The 10238-nt window shown below is 48.1% G+C and overlaps 4 protein-coding genes across 4 annotated transcripts; 2 read left to right on the forward strand and 2 right to left on the reverse strand.

Moving 5' to 3' along the window:
- Positions 1-1334: 1334 nt before the first annotated feature.
- Positions 1335-3394, forward strand: BC939DRAFT_427749 (phosphate permease; the record flags this gene model as incomplete). Its single annotated transcript, XM_051553194.1, has 2 exons — positions 1335-1457; positions 1564-3394. Exon 2 carries the CDS (start codon positions 1745-1747, stop codon positions 3392-3394), a length of 1650 nt encoding a protein of 549 aa, XP_051408447.1. The 5' UTR covers positions 1335-1457; positions 1564-1744.
- Positions 3395-4015: 621 nt separating this feature from the next.
- Positions 4016-6087, forward strand: BC939DRAFT_462861 (cyclin-domain-containing protein). The gene is made up of 3 exons (XM_051557181.1): positions 4016-4249; positions 4415-4852; positions 5242-6087. Exons 2-3 carry the CDS (start codon positions 4415-4417, stop codon positions 5947-5949), a joined length of 1146 nt encoding a protein of 381 aa, XP_051408448.1. The 5' UTR covers positions 4016-4249; the 3' UTR covers positions 5950-6087.
- Positions 6088-6456: 369 nt separating this feature from the next.
- BC939DRAFT_292335 (uncharacterized protein) lies at positions 6457-7538 on the reverse strand. Its single transcript, XM_051551307.1, has 3 exons — positions 7409-7538; positions 7087-7333; positions 6457-6986 (listed from the first exon to the last, which is right to left on the reverse strand). Exons 2-3 carry the CDS (start codon positions 7268-7270, stop codon positions 6709-6711), a joined length of 462 nt encoding a protein of 153 aa, XP_051408449.1. The 5' UTR covers positions 7271-7333; positions 7409-7538; the 3' UTR covers positions 6457-6708.
- Positions 7539-8270: 732 nt separating this feature from the next.
- On the reverse strand, positions 8271-9457 carry BC939DRAFT_292274 (uncharacterized protein). The gene is made up of 5 exons (XM_051551306.1): positions 9247-9457; positions 9020-9154; positions 8833-8916; positions 8447-8733; positions 8271-8337 (listed from the first exon to the last, which is right to left on the reverse strand). Exons 1-5 carry the CDS (start codon positions 9284-9286, stop codon positions 8332-8334), a joined length of 552 nt encoding a protein of 183 aa, XP_051408450.1. The 5' UTR covers positions 9287-9457; the 3' UTR covers positions 8271-8331.
- Positions 9458-10238: the final 781 nt, after the last annotated feature.

The following is a 10238-nucleotide window of genomic DNA, read 5'->3' on the forward strand; positions in this document are numbered from 1 at the left end:
CCCTATCCTTGCCTGCGATACATTTTTGTTGCGAATGCGTTCTCAGTGCCAATCTTTCTGCGTAGGCAACACCTTCGACTCCATTTACTTGCATCATTGTCAAATCTTCAATACTCCCTTAAGCTGTGTTATTGAGTTCCTTTAATGCCTACAAGGAACAGATGGTAAGATGACGAGAATTATATAAGGAGTCTATTTAATTGCTTCACAGGAGGTGCAAATTGACCCCAGTCGCAATGTCAACTGCAATGGGTCACTCCGTGGGAGTGCATGATACCTTCTGGCCGCTGAGTGTTAAAAAAGCCGTGGCTGGTGTGGTCCTATCCACTGTTGGAGACTACACCTATTGGCACCAAAACAATAGACATCATGTTTACATGCCGACAAACATGGCGTCGTATGTGGCACCTTGTTGAAGCGACCCTTTTTCGGCCGAATGTCGACCAAAAGTCAGCAGTCTACGCTTTGTGTGTACGTCGTGATGGTGAAGGATGTTAGGACTAGCAAAACAGGAGTCAGTCGCTGTCCGATTCCAGTCGCCAAAAGATACACCTGTTATTGAATAAATGACCGAAACCATACCACGACTCAAAACAGCAAGTAGAAAATGGCCGCAACTGGAACATAGTGATGCTGTATCTTGCTCATTTCCAGGTCCTTGGGCCCAAGAAGCCGCTTCACTAATTTGGAGATATCGCCGCGATTCAGAACAATGCGAAAAGAAGGGCATCGGACATTGCTATAGAAAGCGGCGGACGATTGACCATATCCTAGGGTTAGCACAGCAAATGTATATTAGACAATATAGATGAGTCCTACGACTAGTAGCTATGGCTACAGGCTACATCCAAGGACCTTCGTCAGTCCAGCTGACTTTGAATTCTATTGTTATCAATACTTCAAGGATATCGTAGCCAGGATCGTCTAGGGCATATCTATGGTCATTATGGCGCTACGGCGCCTCGATAAGTTTTACATAGATAATTGGGCGAGTTGGATGATACGAACGAACATGACTCGGTTCTCAATCTGCTATTTGTGATGTCGCTCAAGAGGGACTAAAAATATGGGCGTTTTCCTAGGCGATGATCATCGACACCAGCAATGACATACATATGCATAGTGCCATCGTCCGTTTGTCTGTCGCACTACGATCGCTGGGCTCAGCGGCCAGGTAGTCCGGCGGATGCACGCACGGTGCAAGACGATTGGGCTGCTGCGACGCGATAAAAAAAATAAAATAATCCGCGCTAACCATATTTTGGTTCTTCGATGGTGTCCATGGCAACTGCCTATTCTTTCGTCACAGTACTTTTCCTCCCAAATCCTTTACACTCTTTTGCGCTTTTTGCATTCTCCTTTGGGGGTGTCCTTACCTGGGATGTAAAGCTTGTGTCGAACCAAGCTCAGGCGTACACTCGTCATTGGCGGCCCTTTGACCCAGCGGAGAGAAAAACGTACAGCAACCAGACGCTAATCGTGACATACTGTGCCCTCAAACAGCTTATAGAAACCCAATATAAGCCCAGATATCTGACCTCTTCGTGTTCAATCTTTCCATAGCACACCATCGTCTATACCTCCTCCTCTCATTTTCGTCGCTCTATTGTGAATAGCGACCACACCCAATTCACAAAACACCTTTCGTCCTCCGGAGACCGTTCTTTAACACTCCCACACTATCCATATATCAATCGCATCTCGTTCAAATCCAGCTCGAAATATCACACCCAAAACACATCAAATGTCCGAAGTATCCTCCAGCTTGGATAAGACCGATGTCGGGGTCGATCACGACTACAGCACTATAGAAGAGCCAGAGCCAGTCACCATTGTCCCAAAAGGCAACCTCGCTGACCTAGAGGAGCAACGTTCCTGGAACTGGTTCACGATCCGAACTCTCGTTACCTCTGGCACAGGTTTCTTCACAGACGCCTACGATGTCTTTATCATCAACCTGGTGGTCCCTATGCTTGGATATGTCTATTTCAAGGACAACAATAACCATCTCCCCGCGGGTACCGAAGGGTCCCTTAAAGGCATGGCCTCCTTTGGAACCCTTGTCGGGCAGCTCGTCTTTGGATACCTTGGCGATGCTGTCGGTCGGAAAAAGATTTATGGACTCGAGTTAATGATCATCATCCTGGGTACACTTTGCTGTGCCATGTCCGGTTCCAATGCCAAGGGATCTTCAGTCATCCAGTACCTTACTTTCTGGCGGTTTGTCCTCGGTGTGGGTATTGGTGGAGATTACCCCATGTCTGCGACCGTTACGTCCGAGTGGTCCTCCGCAGGTCGCCGCGGCAAGATGATGTCGATCATATTTTCTATGCAAGGCATCGGCAACTTGATGGCCTCGGTTGTTACTCTCATCGTCCTCGCTTGCTTCAAGTCAGCAATCATTGCAGACGTTGACAACCTGGACATCGTGTGGCGAATCTGCATTGGAGTTGGATGCATCCCTGCCGCTTCGACCGTCTACCTGCGCTTGACCATGCCAGAGTCACCCCGATATTCTATGGATGTCGAGAACGATGTTGAGAAGGCCAAGTTGGCTATCGCGCACGCTACCGAGAGCAAGGCCATCGAGGGTGAGTCCGTGCCAGTGAGCAAAAAGGCCAAGCGCGCCCACCACCGCGAGTTCGTAGAGTACTTTTCGCATTGGCAAAATCTCAAGATCCTGATCGGTACGTCCACGACATGGTTTCTGTTGGACATTGCGTTCTACGGCATCTCTCTGAACCAGTCCTATGTCCTCAACGCCATGGGTTTCGTGGGCGATGGTTCTGTGTTCGATAATCTCTGGAGGACGACTCTTGGTAACTTGACGGTGTCCTGCCTCGGTTTTGTGCCCGGATACTACTTCACGGTCTTTCTCATTGACAAAATGGGTCGCAAGCGGATCCAGTTTATGGGCTTTGCGATGTTGACAATCCTGTTCATTATCCTGTCAACGGCTTTTTACCAATTGAAGAAGATTGTGCCTCTGTTTGTTGCAATCTTTACGCTGGCACAGTTCTTCTTCAACTTTGGACCCAACACGACGACGTTTGTTGTTCCTGGTGAGGTCTTTCCGACACGCGTGCGTGCGACTGCGCATGGAATCTCTGCGGCTTCCGGCAAGTTGGGCGCGATCTTGGCGACATTTGGATTTAACAAGCTGGTCGAAATTGGTGGTGCGCCTGGTGACCACGCGTTCTTGCCGCAGGTACTTGGCATATTCGCGGCGATTATGGGTCTTGGGTTTGTGTTTACGTTCCTGATTCCGGAGACCAAGGGTATGTCGCTGGAGGAGATCGAGCAGCGGGGTACGAGAAATCTAACGGCGAGCTTACCGCCGACTAGCTCTGCTACAGGAACTGATGCTGTCGCTCATGCAACCCCTATTGCTTGAGTGATGCATCAGATGCAGCACCTTCACTACCCCACACCTTCAGGACTAATGACCACCGATATTGTTAGTAATAAACCACGATTCTTGTCATGAAACGAAGGAGCGATCTAATCTGATCTGATCTGCAAAGGTAGCCCCGGCTCCATTCTTTAGCTCCCTAAGATATTGATAGAATATGCAGCTCAAACGCGTTGTTGTTGTATATCCTTAGATAGTGGATGTTTGGACAGGGTTACGGCTTTGTGAATCCGTGGTGGGACAGAGGAAGTGAAATGGTTGCGAGGGTGCAGCTCTATGACATCGCTACCTTCCTGCTATTTACAAGTGCATGCTTCAACCCTGTTTGTGTAGAAGTAGCTTTTTACTGGTTCCTCACTTGATCCAATTTAGTCAAGGTTTATCGTTGCTGGATGCCCCTTTCCATCAAGCTTCACCTCATCATCTTCCATCACCTCCATCCCATCACTCCGCTCCACCCCACTCCACTCCATTCCATCCCTTCATTTGTGTCACTCACTCTCTCTCTCCTTTTGCTCTCTTTGCTCTTCTGATTCTCTCTTTTTTTGCTCTTAGTCTCACTCCTGCTTAACTCCCTAGGCGTTTTGATTTTGAGCAGAAGGGGACCATTGTTATACTCGCTCCTCGCCGACTGCCTACGCTGCAATTGTCTGTACCTCCTTACACGCACACATACAACGCACGCCACCTTTTTTTTTTTTTTTTTTTTGTCGTCTACATCTGCATCCTCCTCATCCCATCGCACTCGTGAAGAGTCAACTCTCTTTCTCTGTCTCCCCTTCTTGTATTTCATTTATCCCCCCTCCTGGTATATATCTTTATCAAAGAAGCTGCAAGGTAATAAATGTATAAAGAGCCTTTGTTCGTCTTGTTGTGTTCTTTTTGCCCTTTACGTCCTCTGCCTGTCTGTTTTCTTATTCTTCTATTCTTTTACTCCTTGGTTTCGCCTCTTATTATTCTTAACGCTCATTCAAATCCTTTCTTAAAAAAAAAAAAAAAAAGATGCACACCCTAGATTTGTCTGTCCACCCGGTCACTTCGACCCTCAAGATGCTCGCCAGTCTGCTCGAGCGAATCACGACCGCCAATGACAAGATCAAACAAGCTTTGCCAGAGCCAGAGACACCGCTCGTCATGACACCAGCTCAGCATCAGATTCATACCTCCTTCACTCGCTTTCACGCCCGGTCAATCCCTTCCATTAGCATCAATGCGTATCTGACACGTATTCTCAAGTATTGTCCCTGCGCCAACGAGTGCTTTTTGAGTCTGCTGGTCTATTTCGACAGGATGGCCAGGAACGTGGAGGAGATCACGGGCGGCGAAGGGCGACAGTTCTCGATCGACAGCTACAACATCCATCGCCTTATTATTGCTGGGATCATGGTGTCTGCAAAATACTTTTCCGACGTCTTTTTCACCAATTCGCGGTATGCCAAGGTAATGAGTCGGTCCCCTCGAGTGGAGTTCCCTTGAACGTAATGCAACGCAGAGCAACGCAAACGCGAGTCGTTTATGCATGGATATGCGGATATGCGGATATGCGGATATGCGGGCCACAAAGAGTGCAATCACTGTGCTGGAACAGAAAACGTGATTAGCTAAGAGCACTCGTTTTGACCTTAATTGCACGGGAGTGGTTTGTTATTTCTGGAGCACGTTTCGTAACAAACAAGGCGGGACACTCCTCGGAAATGGAAAGAACTCTTCGCAGCACATACCCCCCCGTCTTGCATGCAATGAGGCAATAATCGACAACTACACTTTCTTTTCATTTTTACTGACCCACACGATATGCCTGCTTTTGCTTCAATAACACGCCTTTATAGGTCGGAGGACTACCTGTGTCAGAACTGAACCAGCTGGAGGTTGAGTTTTTGACGCTCAACAACTTTGCGCTGGCCATCTCAATCGAAGAGCTCCAAACTTATGGCGATCAATTGATGAAGCACTGGATGTGTGAGGAGGTTGCAAACAGAGATCCAGAGGACGAGAAGCCCTCGCCGTCGGTCCCAGCTGCACTGCCAGCATCACCAGCACCTGATCAATACAACAGTTCCACGTCTCATGATAGCCGGGGACAACCTGAACAGCACCATCAAGAATTGAGATCGGGCTCGTCGAGGGCACAGCACAGCCACAGCCATACTCACCAAGAGAGTGGCCGGAGAGAGGGAGGCCAAGAGGGTGATCACAGAGCGGCCCATCAGAGGACCGACCTTAGGCACCACAATTCGAACGATCCTCGTCATGAGCATAGGCGGGACCACAGACAAGAGAACACACGGGATTACAGGCAGGATCAGAACTATCCTCAGCGCCAGCAGCATTCCTCGCATTCGCATCCGCAGTCTGCGCACCAGCAACAGCAGCATCATGTCCACAAGAATGGCAGCAGTCGGCAATATAGACAAGGACATGATCCAGACAATAGCTCAGACGGCGGCAGGTATCACACTCCACAGCAGGTGCCGATCACGCCCACAGAGATGACCCAAGCAACAAGCCGACTCGCTGCACCCTCGCCTATTCATTAGCATGCACATCTGTACGAATAAATATACTAAAAAATTAGGAATCAGCGAATCGCCTTTGACGCCTGTGGTGGCCTCTGTGTGGACGTTGACATTCTTCTTGGCAAGAGCTAGGAGACGGCAGAGAATTTGAATGCTCGCATTATTTTAGAGCATTGGAAGTATATCTTTTGGTCTCAGTAAGTAGATGTTGACGCGTTGCACCGCACCTGTGGACTGTTCAATGAGTCATTGAATTGACGTTCAGAACGTTCTCTTTTGTTTTTGTCTAAGTAGATGATGACGACTCAGGATGGATGATATCTTGAGACGATTATCCGTTCATGTATTGCCTAGGGCGCGAGAAATTGTCCTTTTCGTCTCGCAAAATAAACGTCTAATTTTGTAGAAATGAACCAAATAGAACGTGGCAATTCAATGTGGGTCTGACTTATGTAGATGATATGAAGAGAGATGTCATTCATTATCACACACGATAAACCAAGTCAGTAAAAGAAAAAAGAAAGAAATGCTTTTTAAGTGGCAGCGATACATACATGTACTATCTGCATTTTATTCACTTTTTGCTGCGTTTGTTTGCTTCTTGAACTACGACAAACAAAGCATAGACTCTGTGAAGCCACGGATAGGTCGCATAGATTCCAGATCCAGATCATATCAAAGACATTCTTTAGGTGAACCGATAGAACCCATGGGCTTTTAAGGCAGCCTTAATCAACTGAACCACAAACTTTATGAACAGTAGATGAGCGGATCCCATTGTTACTCGCCATCAAGGACGAGCGACATTTTTGGCTTTTTGAAAGACGGCCTGACCCAAGAGAGAGGAACTTTTGGGCTTGTGCTCGGGCGAACCTTGACACGGCGGATAGCAGCGACCGTCTTCTTGACCTTTGCCAGCGCATGTTGAAATGCTTCCATCATGGTAATGATGGGGAGCATGTTCATAGGATCGGCTGCAATGTAGCAAACCGCAAACCGGCGCATGATGTATGTTCCCTCGGCATGTATCTGCATTTTGAAAAATTCAACCAGAGGCTCTGAAGATAAATAAAAATATAGACAGATGAAGAAAACATGAGTGACATGGAAGAGATGAGAGGCTTTCAAATACATTCAACACGATTAACACAAACATACCACGCACGAGTATGCCAACAACCCAAACGTCGTCCTCGGGAAGAAGCATCAAGATCGAGTCCAACGCGAGCTTCATCTCCTGACCCAACTTGGTCCTGTCGTCCCAAATTTGAAAAGCCTTGTTTGAAGCGACCTTTCCCTCCAAAAGCACTATAGATAATTCCCTCTGTCTGGCCACCGTCATGGTTGCGAAGTCGGGCACGAGCAGATCGGAGTCTATGTTTCGAGTATCCTGCTGTGTCTGCTCCTATGAAATATGAAAGGGCATGAGATTAGCATCACAAAAAGCAATCAAGTAACTTGACATGGAGAGCATTAGTACTATTTACCAGCCACTCGTAATGAACGTAATATTGCTCAAGTACGTTTCTAGGAAAGGTCCTAGCCGCGATTTGAGGTATGTGTCCTCGTTGCACGATTGGTCGCTCCAGAGTTGGCCACTGCTGACCATCAAGTTCAAGATGGACTGGAGGGTTGGGTCATTGGGCGGCGAAGTTCTCAAACGTGCTCTGAATGAGCCTGAGCTCTCCCGTGCTAGCAAGTGCGCCCACTGGTGCGCTTCATCGACAGTAACTGTTGGGAGTGGGTCCACTTGGTCCCTCGTCGCTTCACAGAGTGCGGCCCACGACTCGTCTTCAATCTCAGCATGCAAGCCTCTGGTCTGGTGACCCCCCTCAACGAGGAACACAAAGTTCACCGCCCTGTGCAAAGCATGGTTTCAAAAGGAATTAGAAGGCTCCGATTCATTCGTGCTCCCTCTTACATTCGGCATAAATGCATCCTCCAGTAGAAGTCCAAGGAGCCAAGGTTACTTACACTTTCTCGTGGGGTTCCGTCAAGCCGCCGTTCTCTTGTATGACACGATCCTAAAATCCATCAAATCGCGACCAACCTCTGTGTTGTTGTATATCCATGCACTATCGACATCCGAGTCACGTCGTCCACTCCCCTCAAGATAACTCCATGCATATACCTTGGTGGTCGGCTCATAGAGGTCCTGATCCGAAAAAAAGTTCAGATCATCTGGATCGGTCGAGGGCAGGTCCAAGCCAAGCAGGAGCTGTGGATTTGTTGGCGTCGTCACATCATGAAGATCGCTTTGACTACCATCGTCAGGCGATGAGTATCACGGGGGATTCACTATAAAAAATGAAGTCATTTATACGTTAGTGTCAGTTTGAAAACATGAAGCCTTGGCATAAAGTTAAGTCCACTCACAATCCTCCAGCGTCAGGCTGTGTCCGGTCAAAACTATTAGAGAGAGGATGAGAATGAAGACCACGAAGAATGAGAGAAGTAAGTCCATTTGCTCAGGAAGCAAAACCTAAATAGTCGAGTCGATTGCTGGGGGTTTCCTTACATTTCTCCAGTCCTCCTCCTTTTTGTGCTGTGTTTGACATGGATGTCGACAGTCTAGGCTGTATGTCGACCCTTGTGCCAGACGCCAACTCCGTGGAGGGACTCGATGGAACAGAATCTCGTAGGGAAGGTTTAGAAGGAGCAGGTTGTCCAGGCGGTGAAGTCTATTCATCGTCTCTTGTGCCATTGCTGTCCTGAAGGGGCACTCACGCGAAGCAGACGGTGCTGGTGATCCATTCCGTCCTGTGTCCAACACGTCAGACCTGCTAACAACCGTACGCGAAGGGGCTGTTAAAAACAAAACAAGGAAAATTTGTCAGCAGCCGATACACGAAGCACAAAGAGGCAAGGTGTTCTGTAGGCCTACTCTGTCAAAGTATTACTCACATCTGTTCCTAGGAGTCTTTAGCAGACCGGCATCCTCATTGTCGAAGGGGTCACGGGGGTGCTTTTGTCCAACTTGTACAGACTCTATCAGAGTATCGGGGAGCGTACAAAGAGACAAAGGATAGTGAGCATAGGGGTTCAAGTCTCCGAGGAAAAGAAATAGAAACCCCAGAGCGTAATAGCCTACCAGCAATGGGGATGTATGTCGAGGGTTCAGTGTCATTGTCAAGGTCATGAGAGGGTAATGAAAAGGTTGGATCAGGGACATGCGTGGTTGGATCAGGGACATGCGCGGAAGAGGACGAGGCATAGGCTGGTACCGCTATCAAGGAAATGCATGAACACGATCCTGTTAAAAATGAGCCAGCAAAATCAGGTTGATTAGCCATAGGACTCGTTGGTCTTCTTCCTTACCCGTTGAGGCATCCTGAAAGGTCCTCTGGCTTGCCCTCATATTTAGCGAGTCCTGGAGATTACTACAGTTTGTTACAAGGCGCACCTTCTGACTCGCTAACTTCTCAGCAAGGCGGAGGCGCGCAATATCGAGTGCGTCTCCGTTGCTGGGGTCAATCAACCATTCATGGCACTGAGCGGCAAATGCTCTCAGACAGGTATTTGACCGTCGAAGTTTGTCGATCGATTTTCCGTAGTCCTTCCAACTCGTGGTGCTCGCATAATTCGCAAATGTGAGCGGGGTCCGTGGATTGCAACGTCGTTGAAAAAGCTGTCTACACCCTTTACAACTGGTCGTACAGCGATAAGCCTATCCATAGTAGGGAATCCTGCCATTGTGCGATTACTTCCTGGACAGGAAAGCAGAGACAGTGGGTCGAATGGATGTATCAAAGGCTAAAGGGTGTAGAACAGGAGCGAAGGGGATGGGAGTTTGAGAATTGGAACATGGTTAGTCTCGATGGAGAAAATATACAGCGCGTGCAAACATGGAGGTGATGGGGCCGCTTTCCAATCCGAACGGTCGTGATCAGAGAGCGACATAGAGAATAACAGCCAAAATGTGCAAATACATTCAGTCGAGAGAACAACAAAAGGAACCGCTTTCTAATCCGAACGGTCGTTTCGAAAGTGGCAACTCACCTTTGGCTGTGGCGAGAACGGTCTTCAACTCCACAGCTCCTTAGCAGGAACAGGTAGACGAAAAAGATGCGGAGGCAAGTGTAGCATTTGACAAAGGACGACCAATTACCTGTTGTGATGTCGAAGGAGAGAGGTGTGTGTAATGTGCGTGTATGTGTATGTGATGGCAACAGTGAGCGATGAGAGAAGGGCGGGAATGGTGAAAGTCCCAGCGCTTATGCTGGTGCTGTATTTTAATTGGTCCTTGAAAATATACGTGCGATGAGTTGCCCTCGAAACGCAAATTTCTCCAGCCACAAGTTGTCGAATTA

The sequence above is a fragment of the Gamsiella multidivaricata genome (genome assembly GCF_025024155.1).
Source record: "Gamsiella multidivaricata strain RSA 2152 chromosome Unknown BC939scaffold_74, whole genome shotgun sequence".
Lineage (NCBI taxonomy): Eukaryota > Fungi > Mortierellomycota > Mortierellomycetes > Mortierellales > Mortierellaceae > Gamsiella > Gamsiella multidivaricata.

What these genes read in the sequence shown, in the direction of transcription:
- BC939DRAFT_462861 (XM_051557181.1), top strand. Translation starts at nt 4,415, where the DNA reads ATGCACACCCTAGATTTGTCTGTCCACCCGGTCACTTCGACCCTCAAG. An exon ending in CCAATTCGCGGTATGCCAAG is followed by an intron (nt 4,853 to 5,241) that starts GTAATGAGTCGG and finishes ACGCCTTTATAG; the next exon opens with GTCGGAGGACTACCTGTGTC.
- BC939DRAFT_292274 (XM_051551306.1), bottom strand. Translation starts at nt 9,286, where the DNA reads ATGAGGGCAAGCCAGAGGACCTTTCAGGATGCCTCAACGG. An exon ending in CTTTCAGGATGCCTCAACGG is followed by an intron (nt 9,155 to 9,246) that starts GTAAGGAAGAAG and finishes TTTCCTTGATAG; the next exon opens with CGGTACCAGCCTATGCCTCG. An exon ending in AAAGACTCCTAGGAACAGAT is followed by an intron (nt 8,734 to 8,832) that starts GTGAGTAATACT and finishes TGTTTTTAACAG; the next exon opens with CCCCTTCGCGTACGGTTGTT.
- BC939DRAFT_292335 (XM_051551307.1), bottom strand. Translation starts at nt 7,270, where the DNA reads ATGACGGTGGCCAGACAGAGGGAATTATCTATAGTGCTTTTGGAGGGA. An exon ending in TGTTGGCATACTCGTGCGTG is followed by an intron (nt 6,987 to 7,086) that starts GTATGTTTGTGT and finishes ATTTATCTTCAG; the next exon opens with AGCCTCTGGTTGAATTTTTC.